At 34.9% G+C, this 26295-nt stretch overlaps 1 protein-coding gene across 18 annotated transcripts in view; it reads right to left on the reverse strand.

Moving 5' to 3' along the window:
* ROBO2 (roundabout guidance receptor 2) overlaps positions 1–26295 on the reverse strand; it is a 1656458-nt gene that overhangs the window by 17825 nt on the left and 1612338 nt on the right. For 9 of the 18 annotated variants that reach the window (XM_074333465.1, XM_074333474.1, XM_074333469.1 and 6 more), the window contains 5 exons: positions 25794–26075; positions 25219–25344; positions 20124–20280; positions 10598–10858; positions 6052–6257 (listed from right to left, as the gene is read on the reverse strand). In XM_074333465.1, the coding sequence (XP_074189566.1) occupies positions 6052–6257; positions 10598–10858; positions 20124–20280; positions 25219–25344; positions 25794–26075 (1032 nt within the window). The remainder of the gene's footprint in view (positions 1–6051; positions 6258–10597; positions 10859–20123; positions 20281–25218; positions 25345–25793; positions 26076–26295) is intronic. The other 9 variants (XM_074333484.1, XM_074333462.1, XM_074333444.1 and 6 more) reach the window with 1 other exon arrangement.

The raw sequence follows: 26295 nt of genomic DNA on the forward strand, positions 1-26295 counted from the left end.
CTTTAGATTTAAACATCAAGAATCATCTGGAGATTTATGTAAACTAATACATACACATACACACACACACACACACACACACACACACACACACAGGGAAGACGATGATTGGAAGAAAACAACATTGATTCATGAATTAGAAAGTAAGCATTTTTGTGTGATAATTGCTTTGGTTTTCTAAATGTAAATATAAACATGAAAATTGAAATGAACACTAGGTAAAGCGGCTCATGTAGAGACTGCTTACAAATTACAAGCAATCCATACCAAATTGACATGATATAGCCCCAAACATAATCAATACCAATTTAAACATTTAATGAAAAATAAATTTATGTCACATAACCAAATTTATTTGTGTTTACAGTTTCAATCTTTCCAAATTCCTCAGGTTTAAAATTGCTAAAAGGCAAAAAAAAAAATGAATAAATAAATAAAAATCTGAAATTTATTCAAGCTGCTAAAGAACTGCATATAGCACATTAAGTTGTTGCTCAAATGTTACTGAGCAGTAAAATACCATGATGAAGTGGCAGCTTGCTGTGTCTCTATTACATCTTCAGCACTAAAATTAATTTATGATCAGTCATCAATTCATTTATATGTCATTTTATGCTAAATCCTTCCTTGCTGATAAATGCTTATCCTTAGATCCATTAAGCTAAAGTCTGTGCTTTACAATATGACCCTGCTAATTGTTGCATTACCATTTTTATGAGATACAAAAACTGGCTGTCCCCCATTTTTTTTCAGCCAATATTTAATCCAGAAACTCTCCTTATTAAGTGCAATCTGTCTAACTGTCTGTTAAATACAATCTTCAGCTATAAGTGTCTTTGGGCAAATCAATCCAAATGTTGACCTCTGCCCAGGTGTAGAAAACCATGTCTAATCTTTAGAAGACCTTCTTTCACTCAAACATTGAATATGCAACAATTTCATATACATACCTCAGAGAGAAAGATATGCGTAATATATATGGAAATCAAAATAAGGAATTAAAAAGTATCTTCCTTGGGAGATTTACACCTGTAACCTTGTTCCACTAAGATAAAAATTGAATATGTGACATTCTGCTTTTATCCGTTACATTTTGAAATTAATATTTAATTTATTTTATGATACATAAAAGCTGTTGAGGTAGCCTAAGAAAATGACAATTATTTTGAGGATATCTCTAAAATTTCCCTAATATTAAAATATTTTCCATGAGTTTTTGCAACAAAAGTAACATGTCAGGTCACACTTTTAACTGGCCAATTTTCTAAAAGCTGTGTGGTCGAGTAAGATGGTGAAGCTGCCAGGTTTTACTATTTTCAAAATGATCTGATTTGGGAGTTCCAGTAAAAACCTCCAAAGACATAAAATACAGAAAATATGGAGGCACAATTTCCTTTCAGCTGCGGTATTTATTTGAGGTCCGGCAGTCAAGGAAACTGTTTTTTCCATTTTACTTCATAACACTCACTCTCAGGCTTACTTTTTGTGATCACTGAGGCGGGTCAGATCTTGGCTCCACGTTTAGAACATTTTCCTCCTGCTTTCTCTTCCATTGCCTTCTGTTTCTTTTTTCCTGTGGTGAAGTCATTAAATTCAGGAAACACTTACACTTGACTCCCACCATGAAAGTTATAGAAAGCAGTGTTGAAGGCTTCCCCATCCTGTTACCCAAAAATGTGGGTTTGGCGGTTAGGAAGAAATATTACAAGCATGTTCCTGAAGAGTGAAACAATCCCGTATGTTTACTTTCTAGCCAAAAACAGAGTGTGAGGTGCTGTGATCAAAACATTTTTATACATTATCGCAACCAAATATGTTTAAATAAGTATAAATTAAAATCAAAATTATAAAACTGAGATTTCCTACAGAAAGCGCTGACAGAGTTGAATTTTGTCACTATAAGTGACTATAGACTGAAATATGAGAAAAGTAAATAACAAAAGTTACATCTAAAAATTAGTATTTTTGATCTTGATTAAGTATATGGGGGTAAGGATTAATGTTTTCAGAGATAAAATTATGTGTTGCATTTTTATAAATACATACTTATTCATACATGGAGAGAGAGAGAGAGAGATTTACATGTTAAGTAATAGATCAGGAAGTAATTTTCGTCTAAAATATGCTATACCCAGAGATTAGAAAAAAAGTTGGGCATTTCCAGAACAGGGATTATGATAATTTATCTTTAGAGTAAGATTGATTGATTTTGAACATTCTTGTGTCATCTATCAGGTGTGTGATCACCTTGAAAAAAGCTTCAAATCCCTCTGTGACTCAATTCTTTATCTATACAAAGGAGAATAAAAATAGGGTTGTGATGATTAAATGAGTTAATGTAAGTTAAAACCTTAGAACAGGGATCAGCAAACTTTTTTGATAAAGTACCAGCTACAAAATAGTTTAGGCCTAGCCTTCTCTGTCATATATTCTTTTTAGTTTCTGTTTGTTTGTTTTCTTAGAACCCTTTGAACATGTAAGAAACATTCTGAGCTCACCAAGCCATAGAAAAAACAAAACAGACCACCTCTTATAAGAGTGTCTTTCACTTACGAAGGGTTATCTATGTGCAAGTTATTATTATTGTTATTATTATTATTATTATTATTATTATTAAATCTAAATTCCTAGGCAACTGGTTGAAAGAACGAGGCATTCCATAAACGTGTGTTGTGGGAATACATAAATAATATAACAGATTTGCTAATACATTCTCCATTACTGAATTTTATGGACTGAATGTTGGTATCCCATTAAAATCTATATGTTCAAGCCCAAACCCCTAATGTTATGATATTTGGAGGTGAGTCTTCTGGAAGTAATTAGGTTTAGATGATGTCATGGCTGTCGGGTCACCGTGATGAGATTGGTGACCTTATAAAAAGAGACCAGAGAGTGTGTTTGTGTGAGAAGATAGTGGTCTGCAAGCCGGGAAGAGAGTTCTCACCAGGAGTCCAATCTTCCAGCAGGTCGATCTCAGACTCCTCAGCCTCCAGAAATATGATAAATAAATGGCTGTTGCTTAAGCCTCCCAGTCTACGGTATTTTGTTATGGAAGCCCAATCAGACAAAGGCACTGAGTTTATGAGACATGGAACTACTACAGATATTTTCTTCTCTGCTTGGCCTTTTCCATCCATAAATCATTGTCAAAATTTAAGAAGTCTCTCAGTAATTCCTTAGTTGTTATGAAAACATTTGGAATTAATATACTTATTTCTTACAAATATGGGTTCTATACTTTGTTAACTACTGATATTCTGTAATGTCGCAGCTGTTGGAATATAGAATATGCAAGTAAAATCCTAAATAATTTTATATACAGGCTTACTAGCCCATCTCTATCTTATAATTGGAGTATCATTCTCGTTGGCTTTAGAGTTTCAGGGAATGGAACACTACTGTTAGTTCTATTTAATAAAAGTGGTCATTAGTTTCATGAATGAAAATCTCTATCAGAGAATTCAGGTGAAAGTAATGGCTAATTTGCTCACACCACACACAAAACTCCAAGTAATTTAGGGTAAGATCAGAATCCTCTCTGTGGGCACTTTAGTGGTTACCAGAGGGTAGGGGGGTCGGCAGTGGTAGAAGAGGGTAAAGGGGGTCAAATATATGGTGATGGAAGGAGAACTGCCTCTGGGTGGTGAGCACACAATGTGATATATAGATGATGTATTACAGAATTGTACACTTGAAACCTATGTAATTTTACTAACCATTGTCACCCCAGTAAATTTAATTTAGAAACATTGAAAAAAATAGAAATAGTGTGTTTTATTGCCCACCTCATTTAGCACCATTACACTGGCCTTAAGTGTCTGAAATAAACGTAAACACATTAGAATGAGGTTAGCATGTTGTCGTTTATAACATTTGGTCCTTACATACCTTCACCGCAGGGCCATCCCCATGTGCATGCATGTGCGTGCACATACACACACACTCTAGTACACTCAGCCCTGTTTACATACAAACACACCTACATAAACTCATACACACACACTTTACATATAATCACAAAACCTACCTATACTGTTACACATGTGTCTCTACACACGCACAATCTACACATGCATACTATTTTGGACCAAATATATTTACTTTTATTTTTAGTTTATATTATGCTTGTACCCTAGAAAGCAAATTAAATCTTTGATTATACCTTCCCCACAAAGTTACTGTAGAGCCAAAAAATAAATAAGTAAAGTAAAGGGAAAAAAGAGAGTTTCCTATTCAGCTACTTTTGTGTACAGTGCAATTTATTTTTCTAAAGAGATGTATTATTCCTAGAACAAATTCATCATGGAATACATACCTAAATGCCCTGACATTTTTATATATGGCAGTAATTAAGCAGTAGGAAAGTAGACTGTTTTCAAGTAGGAATAATAGACTGTTTTCTTAGCAATAAGAGCTTCATTTGGAATGAACAGTATACCAGTTACAAGGAGGAATGCAAATTGTTTTTAACCGCAGTCACATTAGACAGTTGAACATATTACTAACAGGTGAGCATGTAACACTGAAAATGGCATCCTCCTGATTTATAGATATATTTATCATCTTTGACATTATAATATTTAATAAAATAACTACCTAGGCTACAGCTGACTTTTTAAATTATTGTAATTCTCTACTGCATTCCTAATGGAACAGAGTTCAGTATCATTAGTGAGATATGCAAAAATATGCAAAATTTTACCCTGAAGGAGATTATGCTAGAAATTCAGGCAAAGGGGCTTAACATGATAGTGCACTAATAAGTTAGCTCTCTGCATTCCAAGATTTCAACTTTTGCTCTGCCACATTTAGTTGGATCTGGATTTCAAATCACAGCAGTGTACCTGCAGTCTATCTGCAGTTCTTAAATCTTAATTAGCTTGGCAAGCCGACGGCCCCCAGGTAAGAATAAAAACTGAAAAGAGGGCACATGCATCACACATTGTGTAATTCAGGAAGGAATGCAGCGGGGAAATATAGGTACTAATAATGCTTCTCTATCACTGTCATAAAGCAGTTTCCATCAGTGTTTTTTGAATTCTAACACAGTGCAAAATCTGTACAAGTTTGGAAGCTGATGGTGTAAAACTTAATGAAATGGGACTGCGGTAAAATGCCTCCTAGGATGAAAGATATCATCAAAGTAAATATAGAAACAGGTACTCTTTTGAGAAGACCCAATGACATGCAAAGGCAAGACTTAACATTTTTAGTAGTTACCTCTCTATAGTCATCTAAGAAGCATTTGTATGTGTGTGTGTGTGTGTGTGTGTGTGTGCCAAAGAACGGATACCGACTTGAATAGAAAGACTGAAATTTTACTTTTCTTCATATTCATTGTGTATACATTAGCATTTAAAGTTTTTCAACAAAATTTGATAGTTTTGAATCCTTGGAAATAGGTTGCAGTCCTGGGATCAGCCTAGGTCAGTACTAATTGCAGCCTTTCACTTGGTAAACAAGGAAAGAGGAAGCTACAGGAGGAAACAAAATACCTACATTTCTTGGGAGAGAAGCAATTACTGGATCCAACAATATGAGATTCATAAATGTGTGGTTTATCTCACTATAGATTTTCTCCACTCTAACAATAACACCTATGCAACCTTAGAGAAACTTATTCTGAAGACTTGCTTATTTTCATCAATGAATGACCATATAGAGTGAAATATCAACAAGCATATTAAGGTTGTACTCACTTAGTATGTTGCTCCTGTTATATCAACTATATGGTTTCTAAAAGTCAAGGTTTTTATATAATCGACTTGGTTTCCCCATAGAGTGAACTTCTCATGAAAGCCCTGGGTATAATTGAGTTTTCTTTCATGTCTTTAAAGCTTTTTAAAATTCATGGATTTTCTTATCATTTTTGCAGCAAAGCAAAAGAATTTCCAAATCCTTTTTGAATTTTGTGTTTAATATTAACCTATTTAAAATGGTACAGAAATAGATGGAGTGGAATAACTCTTACATAAGACACTCTTTGATTTCTGATGCATTTTAATGTCGCAAATAGGTCAGTTATTCTTACTAAATTAGTTCCGTTACCTGTCACCGAGCTGTCTAGATTGTCCATACTGGATCCGGGCGTCTGCTCTAGCGCTCTCAGGGGCCTGGGGATTTCTAAAGCCTCCTCCTCCTCATCGGCGTCGTCATCTGGAACATCTGTTTCCAAATCAGAAATCAAGGCTCCGGACATGTAACCTAATGGTGGAACTGGGGGCTGTGGAGGTTGATTATTGCTTTGAATGTGCCTAGAATTTAAACGGGGGGAAAAAATGAATTTGTCAAAATTCCACCAAATTGTAATTAGAGTGAAACAACGTGCTCTGGTAACTAATTTTGTCTTCTTGTTTCCCATGAACCGATTTGGGAGCTCACAGTCCTTTCTCAGAGTTCAGCAGAGGCAATGGGCTATGCCTACATGACTTGCCAAAACAACAACAACAATATAGACCATCACACTCTTCTGGTATTTTTGGGATGAATCACAGGGAACAAAAAACACAGCCCGGCATTTTTTGTGTATGTAAATAAATCTTCCAAAGAAGAAGAGGGATATTTGTCACAAATAACTGTTTAAAGCTGATTGGTTTTTGCCTAATTATAATTTTGTTCCCAGTTTAGCATCATTCCACTCAGCCTGTGTAACCCTGTGTGACCTGCTGGCATGAAGAAAAGTGTCATTTGAAAGCCTAATACCAATCTTCCCTGCCCCAACCAGGAGTACATTCCTTGCCTTACAAGGCTTCCGTCCTGTACCCCAGGAACCAGGCGGGCCATTGTTTCTACTTTAACCCCCTTTGGGGAAGACATGACTACTTTGTATTCTAGCTACTTATTTGTGTGTCTCTCTCACCCACCAAAGTATTAAATACCTGAAAGGCAGAAAAGATGCATCTGAGCACTCTGCTTAGAACATTAGGTATGCTAAACAAACCAATGCAATGCATGAATAACCTTAATCTCAACCTTGTAGAGTAAATAGAATTATCACCTCTCTTCTAGAATTTGTTAAAGTGAAGTTCAGTTTAAGTGACTTGTTTCATATCACCGGGCTAGTAAAATGTAGAGTTGGACACGGGGTTCAGTTACTGTTATTAAACAGTGACTATACCACATGTTTTGACACATTCTTTCTTTTTCTTTTTTCTTTTTTGCCTTGATACAAAGTATTTAAAAGACCTCTGCTATTTAAGGGAAATGGAAAACAAGTGCAATGCATTTTTCAGTTACTTTTTTTTTAAATTTAAAGATACAAGATTATTTTTCTTTAATATTTACATTTTTCTGGAAAATATTTCATTCTTCTAGAATTTAATATTCCTCTCACAACCTCATTCTTGAACTTGTGACCAACTCCAAGGTTAACACCAGTCTAGACCTTTCAATATTTAAACAAAAAGCAACCTAATACGTTAGCTCTGGAAGCTACCTCAGCAGCATCTGGTCCACATCTTTATTTTAACAGATCAGGAATTTGAGGTCCCAAGTTATTATTTGGCATTCATCATAGCTCATTCTTTGAAAAGTCAGGAAGTTTGCTAAGTACTATTTACTAAACGTCTTGAGTGTTGATGACCACACCTTTCTCTGTTTCCTCAGATTCTGCTTGTGAGTGGGGGATGGAGTGCGCCAAGTCATATGCAAAGGAAAAGAAGGTGATATTTACCTACATGATTCCTTCTCCTCTAATGGTGGGCCCTTTGGTCTTGGGAAGGACCAAACAGACCAACAGTCTAGCCCTACGTCACTGTCGATACCTCTTGCTGAGACAAAGATACATTAAGCGGTGCAAAATGTACTCTTTGAGTTCATCGGAGTTACAAGAAAAACTGAAATACAGGAAGTGGGTGTGGAACATGTATAAATATCTCCTAGTAACAAGCACTGTGCTGTGTGCCTCATGGCTCAATATGAACAGAATCCCGAGTTGAAGCCTGGGAATTATTTTTCAGTGCTTCTCCTGTGATGTTCATATGCAGCCCAGATGGAGAGGCCTTTCTATTCCAGAAGGGCAAGGTCCTGTGTGAGCACATGGAGTCTCCTAATCCCCACACAGAGAGTCAGCAGTGACATTCTGGGTGATTGTTGATTGGAAGAGAAACACACTGAGAAAAAGAAGCAGGGTCTGCTCTGTGGGTACACGGAGCAGGCGGAGATGAACTCGTTTGTTCACTCCATTTAGCAAACACCTGTGGAGCACTCTCTCAGTGGGCACCCTTCTGAGGGTGGAAAGATAGCAGTGAACAATTTGGGGGGAAACTCAAGCCCATCTGAACAATAACAGCTATGATGGAGCCAGATACTTTACTAACTACTAGTATAAATGCATTTAATTCTCACAAAAACTGTGATGTGTATTAATAAACTTGACCTTGCCTAAAGCTAAGTTGGGCCTTTGCCTGTGCTCCTGGAAGGTAATCTCTAAGCTCTAGAATGTCCCATTAGATAAAAGTGTCTTTGTTTACTTAGAGGCCTTAGGCTCCTCTGAAGAGTCTAACAATGTAATTTGTGGTTGGGGCTTTGAGTCACATGGTATCAGCTTGCCTGCTGGAGGAGTTGGGTACCAAGGTCAGTCATGCAGAGAGTCAACCGTATCTATGTGACTGAACCCCAGTGAAGACTCTGAACCTCAAGGCTCACGTGCGCTTCCCTGGTTGGCAATACTCCTTGCATATCGCCACCCGTCTTTTTGGGGAAACTAAAGGTGGAAGAGAGCAACTGGAAGATCTTCCTTTGGAACTTTCTCAGACTCTGTCCTATGTATCTCTTCTCTTGGTTGATGTTAATCTCTATCTTTTCACTGTAATAAACTGCAACTTTGAGTGTCACAGCTTCCTGTGAGCTCTGTGGCTCTTTCTAGTGAATCCTTGGGGACTGTTCTCTCACTTCATACATGAGCTAAGTACTGTTATCATCATCGTTTTCCAAATGAGGGACTGAAGCACAGAAACGTTAAGCAAGTTACCTGTTGTCATACAACTACTGTATTTCCCGAAAATAAGACCTAGCCAGACAATCAGCTCTAATGTGTGTTTTGGAGCAAAAATTAATATAAGACCCAGTCCTATTTTACTATAATTTATGACAGGGTCTTTAATATAACATTTAATATAATATAATTATAATATAATATAATATAATATAATATAATATAATATAATATAATATAATTTCGGGTCTTATATTAATTTTTGCTCCAAAAGATGCATTAGAGCTCATTGTCTGGCTAGGTCTTATTTTCAGGGAAACAGGATAGTAAGTAATGGCAGTGGCAGTGGTCTCAACCTTGGCTGCCCCCTGTCAAATATGAGACCAAACATCAGAATATCTGGGGGTAGGGCTAGGTATCAACATACTTTAAGGCTGTTCAGGTGATTCCAAAACACAGGCAGATTCAAGAACCTTGAACTAGAATCTGAGCTTTAAATGACTAAACCTCACAGATTCATTGGCTAATTTGAAAGAAGCCTGCTGGCTCCTCAAACAGCTTGAATTTAAATAGTGGTGTTTTATAAAGCAGCCTGATGCAAAATAATACTGTTGAACAAAAGTCTTTGATTTTTGGGGGGGGGGGGGGGATTTTTTTGGTAATTGAGGAAAATGTTCAAAAACCTTTAGTTCTAAGAAAAGAACCTGTTTGTAGCAAGCTTTCAGTGTTATACCTGGCTTTAGTATCTCTTTGCATATTTAGCTATATTTTTAAATAGTTCATCAACACTATGAATAAGATTTATCTCATTATCAGCTTATTCCTGTAGCCAAAACTATCAAAAAGAAGCAAATATTATTTCATAAAAATTTACTCTAACTTCAAGCACAGGGTATAAATCAGATACAGAGGATAACCAAAGGTATGTCTTTGAGATTTCTTTTTCAATAGTCAGACTTGTATGTTACTATGTAAGAGAAAAGAGAGCAAATTAGAAAAATAAATATTCAAAATTGTGAGAGATGGACCTGCCCATACTCCTGTCATATTTTCATAGGATATATAAGTAGATTTCCATCTGTACCTTATGACAGTTTATAGATTGATTAGAAAAAAAGGAATTTGGGATTTGTAATTTATTCTAGGGTTTTGAAAATACATTTACTGTTATTAATATTGTAATATTTTTCTGTCTCATTTAATTCAGCCCAAAGAAGGTCTTTTAATAACTGACATTAACCATATGTGATTTGCAGGAGCTTACATTTACATATTCACAATCACATACAGAATTAATTATAGACACTTTAAAGAATCTAAAAGGAATATTTTATTATGGCATTGGAAGTGAGTTCAAGGAGAAGCTAATTGAAGTTAAACTATAAATTAAAAGAGATTCTAGTGGAGCCAAAAGTACTTTAGCCTGAAATTCAGCAGATCTAAATTCTTGCTCTGGCTCACTCTAACTAGTTATGTGACTTTGGTCAAATTATTTAACGTTTCTTCAATTTCCTTATCTAGATGATTAAAGAGTTGTACAAAATCATGTCTAACCACAACGGTGTAGTTCTATGCGAATCTCTTGTGAATTAATATGAAAAAGTTTTTCCTCTATCCATGTTTTGAAAGCATGGGTCCCCTGGCCTGATGAGTAGTTACCATGTTTGCTTTGCTATGTCAAACTGATAGGCCCGTGTCAACTCATCCAGGTGAGCTTGCAGCATGGGCTGCATCTCTTCCCTTGGGGATGGAGTAAGAGTTGCAGTGGACTGCTGTCCAAAGGAAATAGCAGGAGAAGAAGCCACTCCTCGGACAGGAGGTGTTGGGACACGGTCATCATCTTCTTCCAGTTCATCTTCCATGCCCTGGTGTAAGTATGTCTGTACTGGTAATGGCGGGCACCAGCTATCACTGTCATAGCTGCAATTACATGAGAAAAAAAGATCACTGGCACATACACACATGCACACGTACAAGTATACAGGCAGTAAATAACAATCACCATAGTAACCGTAGTATATGAAGTAGACTCTCAGTTTATTTCCTCCTGATTTCAAGTTTTTGGTGCTACTATAGTAAATCACCTGGCTGTTTTAATCTGTTATCTCAATAGCTCAACTTATTTGTAAAGGATCTTATTACCTAATTGTTACCCTACAGTTACAAAAGGTAGTAACTTCTGAACAAAGTTACTCATGTGGAAAACCAAACTGCTAATTAAAGGACCATTAATTTATTTAGTGCTTGTAGATTTCACTACTTTCTTACAGAATATGCCAAAATTGATCATCTAAGAAGTGTTTCAGACTTATATTTACTCATCTAGATCTATGCTGACCTTTCATTCCATATGACATGTCAATCATTAAGACTGCATTACAAAATTATTCAGTATCCCTTTGATTCTCTTATTTTTTAATTTTCTCAGTAGAAACTCATGCTTCCTTGTATTTTGACATTTACAAATCTATAAAGCAGAAGCTCAAAACCTAGCCATATAAAATATATATTAAAAAAACAACATTTAAAAAAATAGCATTTTTAGGGACTCTGGTTAAGGAATATAGAAAATTAATCCAAAAAGTATTAATTGTGACACAAAAGTCTGTGGCATTTCTATTTACACTTTCTCTATAGTATTATTATTCTCATAAATCAAAAAGATCCTAATGTACTTTTTAAAAGCTACCAAAGGAAAAGATAAGCAATATTGTTGGGTGTAATTTTCCTATAAATTCAACCTCTTGAATACTTCCCAAATCTTTCTCCTATACTTCCCTTCAACTTCACAGGTCAGTCTCCTCCTGATGTGAATTAGCCCACTGGTTTTCCTAGTTTCTTGAGATGTTTTCTTCATCTCTTCAGTCCTATCTGCTATACAAGTGACAGGATTATATTTCTAACATCTTCATTCACATCACACCTATGCTTTAAATTATGATTATGATTACCACTGACATAAGAAAAAGTTCAAACTCATTAGCAGGAGATTCTGCTCAGCCTATTTTTATAGCTTAATCTTCCACTATTTCCCAAACACCAGCCTGCTCTGTATATTTTTCTAAACTATAAATCTGTATATGACAATTTTCAAATCATCTGCCTGTGATCTCCAGCTCTTTCTTCAAGGTTCAGTTCAAATGTTTTTAGTATTGTGAAGGCTTCTCAGGTCCTGCCATATGGAATTGATTATAACTCCATAATATTTATATTGTCGCATTCCCCACATTATATTGGGATTATTTGTTTCATGTCTCTTTCCCCCTGCTATTCTGTGAGATCCTTAAACCTCAGAACTCTTAAATTTTCAAGTTTGCATTTTCACCACCTAGTGCAATATCTAACATATGAAAGATTTTCATTAAAGAAACTGAAAATAGAATAAGTATTACAAATGTATATATCAGTTTTGATATCCCCTACAAATGCTAATTTGTAAATGTCCAGATGATTCTTGAATATTTTTACTTGAGTGTCTTTTCACTTATCTTGTTTAAAACTGATATTTAAAAAAACCAAAAACAAACAAATAAAAAAACAACAACAAAAAAACCCTACACACAGGTTTTTATAGCAGCTTTATTCATAATTGCCAAAACTTGGAAGCAAATAAAAGTGTCTTTCAGTAGGTAAGTGGATAAATAAAATTGTGACTCATCCAGATTATGACATATTTTCAGAACTAAAAAGAAATGAGCCATCAAGGCATGAAAATATATGGGAAAAAATTAAATGCATATTACGAAGTTGAAGAAGCCACTCTGAAAAGGCTACATACTATAAGATTCCAACTATATGACATTCTGGATAAGGCAAAACTATGCAGACAGTAAAACATTCAGTGGTTGCCAGAGGTAAAGAGGGAGAGATGGATAGGCAGAGCACAGAGGAAGTTGAGGGCAGTGAATCTACTTTGCATGATACTGTAATGATGGATACATGTCACACATTTGTCTAAACCCACAGAATGTACAACACCGAGAGTGAATCCTAATGTAAACCATGGATATGGGATGAAAATAATGTGTTCAGTTCTGTTCATCAACTTAACAAATGTACCAGTTTGATGGGAGGTGTTTATAGTAGCAGAGGCTGTGCATGAGTCGGGGCAGGGAGTATATGGGAAATCTCTATGCTTTTTGCTCAATTTTGCTGTTAACCTAAAACTGATCTAAAAAATAAAGTCTATTTTAGAAAGCCTGAATTTATTATCCTTTTATTCAACAATTATATGTCAGATAACAGGATTTATTTACAGAGCATGCAATCTGGTGGGTCAGACCAATATTAAGCAAATAAGCACCAATATCGCATACCAGAGTAAAAGAGAGCAGGAAGACTGCAACTAGTTTTACGGTTGGGCAAGGCTATGCTGGCCACCGGAAAAGATGCTATTCTAAGTAACACATGTCTAACACGTGGCCCAGAGAAAGAGAAAAAAATAAAGTATTTGAAGAACTCTGATTGTTCCCTGACTGGTAAAGGCTGGCAAATAAAGAGGGTTGGCCATCGATAGGTCAGGAGAGGGGAGGATGTGCCAGATCATACACACCTCATCAGCCCTGAGAAGGAGCTTGGAGTTTTGCCTGTGGGTGACGGCTAGTCACTGAGAAATTCTGTACAGGGAGTGATGTCATCTTTGACTGTTCAGTTTTCCTCTCTTGTTGAAGCTACTTGAATAATCTACCTCAATGAGCTACAAACTGAAGACCCCATGTCAGAAGGCCTGTAAGTCTGACAGGAATACCTCTTTAGAAATGTCTTTTATATTTTAGTATAAACAAGCACACTTTAATATGTTACAAACACTTTTTTATATATTATAAATTTTATATACTATAATTTATACTACAAATTAATTTATAGTATACAAGTTAAACTTATATTCCCATTAATTGACTACATAAGTACCGACATGACTGGAAAAAAAAAAATGTGGCTCTAGAACAATGTCATTTTTCCTGTTTTATATGTTGGCTATCACAGATATCATTTGAAGAAAAGATTCTGTTGGGTAAAAAATTTGTAACCCACTGTCCCATTTGGATTTACTGCTTTTACTTTTTCCCATCCTCTAATCAACGCTGAACACCACTTACAACTGGCCTATGAAAACATTAGAATTGTTTGAATAAAACATTCATTGCTCTTCAATCTATTCTGTACATTAAATGTCTAAGCCTCAAATTATCTTTTCAGATTTTTTCCCCCCCAGTTTCTCAGCAAGCATCTCTTGCTCAAAATTAGTTTTTGTTTCTTTTTCCTTCTTTTTTTGTACTTTACCATTCTGGTGAATTAGTTTAAAGAATTCAACTTACTTCAAATAAACTACACTACTCCAATTTCACCTATCTTAATATTAAAAATCCTTCAAGCTACAGGCTAAATCCTATATCTTTTATAAATATTTCCCTCATGAGGCCAACTAGAACTAATATATACCCTTCTAAACTTGCACCAAGAATATTTTAATATATTTACCTGAAAATTGATTATATATTGTTTTATCGCCATTTCCAATGTTGATTTCTTTAACTGCTATCTAACTTATTTTAGCATTTAACCTTTCACATGTAAATATCTTCTCAAGTGGATTTAACCTACATTAGAGTTATGATGAACTATTTTTGTTTGGCTTAAATATAGTAGGTGATAAGCATATTTATTGACTTGAAATGTAAACACACCAATTGCTTCATTAATAAAAATGTTTAGGTTTCTTTTCTTAACTTAGTTATTTGACTTTAAATGTTATATTATTAAGTCAAACAAAATATGTATAAGAAGCCTAATTAAAAAACACACACACCATTTTCAGTATGGAATGTGCATGCTGTTATACTTCATCAAGGGTTATAATTAAGTTTATTCCATACAACTTATTACAAAATAGCACATTTTTTTCATTCCATAAATCAGTACATGCATTTTATTTGCTTATATTGGCTTATTGCCCGGGATACTGTACATTTGAATAAAGAAAGAACATGTTTATATCTCCAATCTTTTAAATGGAAGTAGTCAATTATCTCCTAAAATTTCCCTACTTCCTAAGTAGCAAACTATTCTTACTTCCAATAATCTAAAGAAGGGGTGTCCAAACTGCGGCCCGCGGGCCAACTGCAGCCCATGAGCCATTGTTAATTGGCCCGCAGCAAATTCCAAAAATATAGTTAGTTTACTTAAATAAACCAGGTGAGGCAATATGTACTGTACCTCGAGGGAGTGGCCCGGCTGTTTGTGTATTTTACCGCATATGGCCCTTGGTGAAATACGTTGAAAAAAGTTTGGACACCCCTGATCTAAAGGGAACATACATATGGAATGAAAATACACAGAAGACATAAAGGAAGGAAGAAATAATGTTACAATCATCATGTGTTAAGGTAACATAGAAAAAACTAATTAGTTGTGCTCATTTTTTAGACAAAGGAGAATCTAATTGTATATTATTTTTATCATTGTACAAATATAGTGCATAATGTGTTAAACGACCAAAAAATGTTTCAAGAGCCATTCTGTTTAACTAAAATGGGTGTTTTTCATTCATTGTTCCAAGTCTTTTCAACAAATATAATCTAGAACAGCAGTAAGCAAAATCTGTACCCCTGTGGAACATAAGCAAAGCTGAGAAAAGCTCATGAATCCATGTATTCATGTCAGTGGTTTGTGCAGGAAGTGGAAAATAGAGAGGAGGGAATAGAGAAAGATTAGGAGAAGGACATTAAAAAAAAAATAGATGAAAGACATTTGGGACATGGTACACATCGTATTAAGGGGAGAACTACTCATTGTGTTGAAGCATTCATGTCTGACTCCATTCCAGGACAACACATACTTAGGTCGCATGCACTTTCTGAAGAAGGACAAGAAAATAACAGATGTCTCTGTAAATGTTATGAAAAGTATAGCTCTGTTTTTAGAGTTTCCTTCACATTTACAGATATGTATCTTCTTTGAGTGATGGAATTTCAACAGTAACATCAAAAAGACTGTGAAGCTGCTTCGATGCCAAACAAAAGAGCTTTTGGGCAACCTTTCCTAGCACAGCTTTTATTGTCCGTGAAGTATGAGACATCATATTGTCTGTCTTGCCTGGTGAATAATGAGAAAGATGACAACAAATCAATGTTGTATGTGAACTAACTTGTTAAAGGCCAGACACAAATACCAAATTACTAATAAAAATACAATAAAGTTCAACACCCACATACACTTGCCAATCTCTAATGGCGATAACAAAACAGAGGATCGGTTCTCTTTTGAACCGATGCTTCTTAGCATCATATGATTATATTAAACATACATTATAATTATAGAGAAGAACGGATACATTTGGACACATTTTTGTCAAGCCCAGAGAGGCATACTGATGATGAGACCACTTACTATTGTTGCTATAGCATTGAATTAACAATTAAATACATTCTGTATTTGGACAATGATTTGACAACTTTTGATATTTAGTAGTGTGTGTGTTGGGGGGCGGAATGGAAAGAAAACTGATGATATATAAACTCCAGGAAACAGTATTAAACACTGTAATAAAAAAGAAGAGACAATCTTTTCAAGATTGTGATTATTCTTTGCTAGGTATATCTCCTAGCTATCCTTTTCCTGCCATCCAACTGCCATTGCCTTATTTTATTCCCTTATCATTTTCATGATATTGACCATTCTGTTGCAATGTATCACACATTACGCCCCAGCCTCCTGTCCTCAATCCGTCATCTAACCAAAGATCAGAATCCCTATATGACATACAAAGCCTCGCAACTGGCCTCATGAGACACCTTCTCAGATAATCTGCCACCCTATGCATGTTTCCAACTCAAAAACCCTCAAAACAGCTACCGAGTGTGCAAAGATACAGACAAGCAATTAGAATGCAATATGATAAGAACTACAATAGAGGAGTAACTTAAAGAATAATGAAAAACAAAGAAAGGACAAGTAACCTCAACTAGAATAGAGTGGGGTTTGGAGGAAGAGTGAAAAGTACTAACGGCAGACTAATGGGGCTATTCCGTTTTTTAAATATTTTTTCTTTTCTACTCTTTATTTCTGTTTTTGTCTTTGGCCAGAAAATTTTCTTTTCATCTGCAAAGTAGATGTGCAGTACATGCTAACACTAGTAGCATTTTTGTTTGTTTATTAACAATCTCTTTTGGTATATAGGCTACTTTAGGTTAGAGACTATTTCTCATTATTTGTCCTTTTTTGCTTCTGACTTAGAGCTTGGAACACAATAGCCTATTTTGGGTACTGTTATTTATAAATAAATGATTCAAGATTCACCTCAAAACTCCACCTCTGTGAATTGCTCCAGCCTTACCTGGCACACATGATTATCCCTTTCTGTATGCAAATTATTGTGGCATACACATTGCTCATCTAGGGTTTGTCATGCAAATAGTGTGTGTGTGTGTGTGTGGTTTCTTGTCTCTACCTCCCACTCCTGTGAACTGCCTAGATCAGAGATCACATTGTTCGTATTTATTGTGTATTTCTTTCTTTCACCTTTGTTGTTTTCCTTCCCAGCCCTGGGCTTAGCACTTCTTATGCACTTGGGGGGAAAAAATGTATGTTGAATAAGTTCTCTATTATTATGTTAAAAACCACAAAAATTATATATCACCATAAGAAGTACAACTGAAGAATCTTTATTAGAAATAAAACTTATTACAAACAAAAAAGTGACTTTTGAAGTTGTTTGTATTTCAAGAAAATCTTAAACCTGCATAAATTTCAAATCAACGCAGATATAAAATTCTATAGAACTCTTCTGCAAAGTATTCAATGTTAACATCACAAACAACAGGACAAACAATCTAGAAAGTGTTCTAAAACCTTTTTGGTATTATAAGGTTTTCACATTAGAAAAAAGCACAACAGTAGAAAGACTATAACAAGAAATGGACAAAGCCATCCCAAGTCTACTCATTTTAATCTATTCTTGTCATATTGACTCTAAATGTGTGTTTTCATTACAAACAATTGAAATAAGAACTTTCAAGTGTTTGCCTTTTAAAAAACTGAGTCCAAAGAATAAGGAAACTGAATTTTGCTGTAAGTTTACTGACAGGATAAGACTTAACTATAATTTTTATTAATAGTGATAATTTTCCTTTTTTTCAGGAAATACTAGGCAAATAACTCAAAGGTAAATTAGAACTAAACTACATGTATGCCACAAAGACTTTGAATATATGTCATCAAAAAATATATTTCTTTGCCTATCTAAAATATCAAATAGATTTTTTAGAAATCTCTTAGAAAAAAGGAATTTCTAATATAATGCCTTCTGGTTGAATGTTAAAATAATTTGCAATCCCAAAACAGGTACAAATAATTTTATATTTTATATCATAGTGTTCTGAAGTACTTTTAATCACAAAATAAAAATCTGCACCAGCATGTATTATTTCATTTGTCACATGAATATTTCTTATTTTACACTGAGCAGCAAAATCCAGTGAGAAATTTAGCATTTATTTGAAATAAATTAGTTTTATTTCAATGGGTAATAGGTATTATTATAGTCTGTGCATTTTTTAAGCAGACTTAGTGGGGAAAGAAAAAGGAAAGATTCCAAATTACTTCTAATTTTCATGTGATCTGAGTTGAATGTTTAACAGCACTACTTCCTCTTCCCAGTTTACAAGTTTCATTTCCCCGACTTCTGACTACGGCCTTTGAAGATGTCTAAGCCCTGCGGATAATCTCTTCTTGTGAAATACACATCCCTGGTGTTTCTTTGTCCAGGATCCACGTAACACTGACACATTTATGTTACCAATATGTATTACAGAAGATAATACACAGTTTTATGTTTTTTTAAAATCAGAGAAAAGGGGTGTGCTTTTTAATTTATTTCGAATGTGAAATTATTTTTTTTAAAGTAAATAATAATGATGTGCATATATATGGGAACTATAACCACATAGAAGGAAATGAAACCCTTTGGAGGGAAAGAAAGACATAGAGAAAAAAATCTGTGTACATGTCATAACTATGTATCTATCTGTGTGTATAATGCCTATCTAATACATATGTATATGTATTACGTAACTGGGAGAAAAAGCAAATTATGTCTTTGGAAGGATGCAAACGTGGCATAGAAAGCTCTAGTTAGGAACATTAATCTGGAGATTGCAAAGATAGCAGTGATGTAAAAAGAAAAGGATATGGAGGAAAAATGTAGAAGCATGTGCATGTGATCTTTATGTGAATCAAGACAGAAAATAACCATTATTCAAATAAACTGAATTTTAATATTTAATTAAATGCTTAATTTTAGTATTTTAATATCTAAATATTTCTAAATAAATAAAAACTTGGAGAAAAACTGCCTTTATTCTGTATTTTTCATTATCACTTAAAAGCGATAGCCTTGGAAACTGAGGAAGATGGAGCAGTTGTCATTATTAAAATAGAAAAAGAGATTGAACATGTGTCTTTTGAGTTGCTATTTGTTTTTGGATTAGAGAATAAAATCTATCAGTGTCTTTATGCTTTAAAATCAATTAACATTACCACTAACAGAATAAAACAAACTAACTCTTGTGAGACGTTTGGGAAAGACTAAGGAAACTGGTCTTATGTAAAGGCCCTCCAAGGACATTTTCTAACTTAAAAAGGTTTTGTTACAGCCTGTGCATTGGCTTGAACCTCTTTTATTGTTCAGGCTCCTCAATTCCCATCAAAGCTGACGATTAAAGTTCTACCCACTGGCCAGGTCCCTACAATTATCCCATTGTGATGGAGCTTGACAGTGGGCGCCCTGCTATGGCCAGACATCAAGTCATTAGAGAACTGTGAGGGATGATGAAGAAGGTTATTTTAATTCCCTTTTCAGCCCTTCTCAGGAGTGGCTCTTTAGTTCACAGAGCTGTGGGTACTTGCTTTCAAACTAACAAGCAATATTATAAATGGAGGCTACATTATCATGATTGCAGACAATCTAAAGCACTTGACGGCCAAGGATTCTAGGTCCTCAGTATGTGTCGTGTTGTATTTATCAGCTAAAAATATATAGAGGGTGCCAACAAAAAGGGGCAGAAGCAAAGAAAAGGCTGGGAAGGGGGCAGGGAAAACAATAAGAGAGCACAGGATAAAGACACAAATGCACAATAGAGAGGGGAGCATAGCCGTGGGCATTTTTTGGTACATAAAATAGTTTTACCCGTTTTCTTGCTGTTCCACTGCATAGTGTTCCAGCTCTGTACCAGGAAGGGGCTGGACTGGGGGAGGAGGTAGCGGAACATTGGCCCAAGTTGATCCATTGTTTTTCTGCGGTTTAGAGGAGTTTTTATTTTTCTTCTTTTTTCCACCTTTCCCACCTGAAATTAAAAATGCGTTTATTCAGACATACCAAATAGCAGAAGAAACAAAGCACATCAGATGGAATGATGTATTTATGTTTTCAAAACACCAGAATCAGTATGTTATAGTTGTTAAAAGCTATAGACAATGAAATCATATAGTCAGAAAAGCATTTTTATAAAATGTTTAAAATGATATTGTTTTCTTCCCAGTGCATTAACTGCAGAGATGAATAAACCAAAAACATGGCAGCTGTAGGAAAAGCACATCTATTGATTTATTCAAGTCTGCTGGCTCCACGTTTTCATTGTTAGATGAAATAATGGGCCATAACAAATTCTTTCAAATGTCAGATTTCAGTGTGTTTATAATGCTCTTTTGCATAATCTCTCTCAGTGGAAAATGCAGTGTCTAAGGATACAGGCTAAATTTTTTCCATTAGAACCTACTCAATTTAATTAATCCAAGGAAATAATAGTCTTCTCTCAAAAGAAAATGATAAAAATCAATCAACTATACTGGAGGATACTTGTAAATCTTTCACACTGATATGTATTATAGAATTTTTAACTAATGACAATTATTTTTGCATATAGTGAGAGTATTCCCCAGATGTTTTAAGCATCACATTTACTAAAATTCCAAAAAGTAAGGAAAATGAATGGAAATACAGTAATCAGTTTCAGTACTATTGTAATACAAATTAATTCATGCACAAAACATGAGCAGAAAGTAACTGGGCAGCATATAGGCCTTATCTGGAATAACTGGAGCTTAATGCATTTGTATAGTGGCATGCTTTTCACTCTTCCAAAATTTTATAAATTTCCTTCTTAAACAGACCACAAGTAGATGGAGGAATGAATACTTCTTGAGCAGAATGGCAAAGGATGATTCAGGGGAACCTATGTAACTTCCATCACTCCCACTATGGTCTATAAGCTATATTTCCCCCCTAAAATGGTATTGACCGCTTGGATTTCATCTTTCTGAAACTAAAAGTTGCGAGCATCAAATACTTGTAGTAGGTTATCTTGCAATAGAGCTTTCACTAGAAATCTATCTCAGCTCTCTTCTGCCAATTTCTAATCTGCATCAAACAATTCAGAAAATTATGTAATTTAATAATAACTTATTTGAGTGTCAGAAAGTGATGGAATTGCTAAACTGGACATACATATTATTGCCAGTTATGGAATTATGTCTGTTTTCTAGGTAGTGGTGACAAAGTGCTTTCACCTTTCCCTTCACTTTTATCTTTGGCAGAATGAGAGGTATGTAGAGTGAGAACAGGTGTCTTCTGCTTCAAGGATAAGAGCTTGATCTCTGGGTTTGGAGACTACTTTCTCAATTACTTGAGAAGCTACTCAATAAGGTATCACCTCAATTTCCACACATGTAAATCAGATATAAAGTTCCTACTTATTTGGGTTATTTTGAGGTTTACAAAGATAATGCACGTAAAAAACTCAGAATATAGAGAATGTTCCATAAATGCCAGTCATTACTACTTTTTCCCATTGTCTCTATCTCAGAGCAAACTGGGTGCTACCTATTTCTAAAACCCTTATCACATCCACCTCCTCCACCCCAAGGAGTATCCCAGAAATAGCCTGATTTTCAAAATAAGAATAATAGACTTGTTTGAATTTGTCTCTATTTTTTGGGTTTAAGGGAGATGAGCCTTCTCCTTTGTTTCCTGATAACCCATCAAAATCACAAAAAAGGATGGTGTTTTTTTCCTGTAAGATCAAAACTATATTTCAATAATTACAAGGGGAATGGGTTGAGTCACATGTCCTTCACGTTTTCACCTAGTTGTGCCTCCTTTGTTCCTTACATAGTTATATGCATACAATGATTTTCATAGCATTTTTAGAAATGTTATTTGATCACCACTAGACTGAGTGACACAAATAGGGACGTTCTTACATCTCCATTTTATAGATGAGAAAATAGAGATGCTTCCTGAGTGTTATGTGGACCATATTCACAGAGCAAGAGAGAGAAAAAAAAAATGCAGCAGCTTTTGTGGAAATTACTTTTTCTAGAGCTCTGAACCCAACTCTGTTGAAGTCTTTACTCAAGGTCAAAAACACCATTATCAAATCTCCAAACAACATACTTAAAAATGCATTGTGGAAACAGAGCTAACTCATAGAGGAAATTTGTAAGGGCTTTCCATCCAACCTCCACAACATCTCTTTGGGGAAAATTTCTGCTCTCATTATGGACAGTCTTTGTAGGACTATCAATCAACATGTTTTGTGTTCTTACAGCAATGAGCTAAGAGATGGGCTGTTAGCATGGTGGTGGGCATATGACAGAAGCTAAGGAAATTAAATTTCCTATCTGAGATGTAAACCTTGAGCTAAGGAAGCCACAGCTTGTTTCTGTTACTTGCAACCAAAGATCCTCAAGCATTTTAAGATGAGAACTTCCTGCATTACGGTTTAGGTGAACATACATTGATGACTAGCAAAATATATTTGACCCATCTCTTTTCAATAGAAAATATAAATATTTGGATTTACATTTATTTATGCTGAACAAATGACTTCTATGTAAACTATGAAAAGAGCTCATTTTCAAATTAAACTTATAGTCTATTTTTTAAAATACTGTTGCATGATACGATTTAGTTATTGATACTGCTGCATAATATGATTTAGAAATGTATACACATTTTAAGAAAGGTAAAAACTATTAAAATTATAATACTCAATATAGACCGATAACAAAAGATGAATACAAGTCACATTTGACTTCTGCAATTACAAGAGGTGCTCAAAGTGGTTACCATCAGTGTCCAGACACTTCTGATTATGGTGAACTACTGCTTGAGCAATGCTGACCAAAGTGTCCACTTGGTCAATTATATATACCGGAGGTTCCAAAAAAAATGTACTTTTTTTGGAAACTCTGTTATATATAATTATGATACAGACGCAATTTTGAAAGATCTGAGTTTTCTTTTATATTTTTAATGGTTGAATTGTTAACAGAAGTGCTCATAACTTATGTGTTGAATAAATTATAAAAATGCATCAAAGAGATGAGAAATTCACTCAATTCTGAAATGTTCAATTTTCTTTATTACTGTAATTATTTTAAATTGGTTTTATCACTGTGCACAAATTAAGAAAATCTTATAACATAATAGGATTAGATATCCACAGGGCAGTTTGATCCTAAATTTGAAACTTAGGAAAAATACTCATGATTGTAAGGATAAAGCAAACTCTAATATTAAACTCAATTGAACTGAGCTAAAAAGGGAATAATCAATTCACTTTCTCCTCCTAAAGAATGCTTTCTACCACCGATTTAAGTAATTTTGTATTCAAATGTAGATGAAGTAGTTAATATAATTCATATATATATATATATATATATATATATATATATATATATATATGTCACTCAGGAGATTAATGAATTCAAAAAAATGTCAGCAGTATTGTAAATCATGTTCTACTTACAATTACACAAAAGATAACTTTTGAAACTTGGTAGCAATTAACATGTACAGAATATTTAATGAAGGACTCACAGAAGGTCTTATATATTCCACAGCCTTTAGTGTGTGTGTGTGTGTGTGTATAAAACATATATATTGCTTGAGACTTTACACTTCTTGAAAGAAATAGGCCTAGTAGAAATTACTTTTTAATTATTCAACTCAATTGTGACTCATTATAGATAAATGACAGTATAAATGACATATAAGGTTATTCAAAAAAGTCCTCCATATTATTAAGCCAGTTTAAATTCATAACAGATGTTTAAAATTTTCTAGATTCCATAATGTATCTAATTCTACCAATAGGTAAGAAGAGCAAATTGCCCATTTTAGAGGGAATAAAAGAACATTAACATTTTCAGATTGAAAGGGTTCTATCTCCTGAGGAAAAGTAATTTAGTAAATGTTACCCTAATGATGGAAAAGAATTAACTCTTTATAGCCTTGATGCCTGGTAAACCTGTAACATATAATACATCATAATCCTTTACTAAGTACCTGCAATTAAAAAAAAAAGCTTCATAAAAACAAATAGCATATCATTTATATGAAAAATTAAGAAAATAACATTATGGAATCAATTAGAAATGAGCAGATAAAATCATCAGTCATACAATGTATATGTTATGATTGGAAGTTAGAGTGTGTCTACTACGACCTCCTCTAAAATGAGAAAGATCCTTGGGCCTGGAGGATATCATTGATACTCATTATGATAAGTATATATTTCTGTCTAGTAAAATGTGTTTTTCCCCACATGTGCTATACATTACCTACATTATAGATTGTAAGTTTGGCTGATATATCTCAAATATATATTAACATTTACATTATAAAAATTATCAGTATGAAAGAGCACATTTTGGGGGAAAATTAAATATGAAGAATAATGTCCCATATTAACATTCTTATTTAGTATGATATCAGTACTTTACTCTAAATAATATCATTCAATAGATAATAAATCCTATTACATGGTATTCTGGAAAGATTGTCCAAAATTATGAAGTCATATCACTAGAATCCTAAAATTATGAAAAAATCTCCAAGATCATTTGCACTTCAGTTGAATTCATCTTTTAGTGTCCACGCCATGGAGTTGACTTTTCTGTATGATCTTTTTATTGGAAAGTTCTCTTGACTCTTAAGTAGGGTTCAAGGCAGAGCAAATTAATCTGCTCTTTCATGAATAGTATTTAGTAAAATGGCACTATTTTTCAGTAAATATGCCCTTATTCACTTAGTAAATAAGGACGACAGTGATTTTTATGCCCCCACCCAAGCATGATTTCATTAGGATAAACTGCTATTTTCATTTGTAGGATAAATGCCTGACAGTGAGTTGTGATTCAGTATTTCTTCATGGTTGTTAGGAACACAGGTCATATGCTGGTGACAAACAAATATTTCTCCTTACTGTGATGAGACCAACCTGAGAGACTGCCACTCCTCTCTGAGCTGTTGTGAGAGCTGGTGGTGCTGAAATCCTGTGACTGGTTGTGTGGCATTCTATTAGACAATCCCTCAGCCAATCGGTAGTCAGGGATGTAAAGTAAGGCTAAGGGTTAAAGGGCAGAGGTCATAGTGGCATCATGTGATTAGTTCACAGCACAAGCCCATGCAGAACATGCAGTTAGCAACTCAGAAGCAGATGTTGGAGGACAGTGGAGGAATGTTTTGTCTATCCTGCCTAATGGAAGTCAAAATGGATTACTGATCACTCTATTGATAAAGAGCTAAAAGGATGAAACCGATTGGTGTTGGTGTGTGGTGGTAGTGGCGGTGGTGGTGGGGTGGTGGTGGTGGTGGTGGCGGTGGTGGTGGGGTGGTGGCGGCGGTGGTGGTGGTGGTGGTAGGAATTGTGCAAGGTGCTGAATACATGCCGATACATGTTTTTAGTTTAGAGAGTGAACCTGCTAATGAAACTGAACAACAAATACTAATTTCTATCTCATGCACAAATGATGTGAAAATAACTCCTGAAATGAAAATAAGAACCTGACTTACCATTGTTACCTTTATTCTGATCAGGCAGAGAATAACCAAATCCCATGAGATCTGTTTTTTGCTGAATTGAGCTTTTCCATTGTGGATCAGGCAGATCAACAGCCAATTCGTGTATGCTATTGGAATGCAAGATCTGTGTTGTGGCATATGGGGTGGCCTGTGTTATTTGGCTGGAACTGTTGTAACTGGTTTTGGTCGTGAAGTCAATGCTGCTATAAATGGCTCCCTCTGAGAGCATCGTTGCTGTTTTATCCCCTTGGCCTGGAACTGGTGGCAGAACATCTGTGGTGAACACAGGAAAATGAAACAATTTAATGATGCACAGGAAGCCCAAAACTATCGGGATTGAAGATGAAAAATATATGTGCCATCCTGCACGTTTGCATTTCAGCCGAGATGGGTTTCATGAGCCAGTGAAGGGAAGATGATGTACAACCTTCGCCAAGCTATCAGCCTCGGTGACAGGCAGGCCTACTGCTTGCCCTTCACGTCTCACTGCTTA

The sequence above is a fragment of the Rhinolophus sinicus genome, linkage group LG01 (assembly GCF_036562045.2).
Source record: "Rhinolophus sinicus isolate RSC01 linkage group LG01, ASM3656204v1, whole genome shotgun sequence".
Taxonomy (NCBI): domain Eukaryota; kingdom Metazoa; phylum Chordata; class Mammalia; order Chiroptera; family Rhinolophidae; genus Rhinolophus; species Rhinolophus sinicus.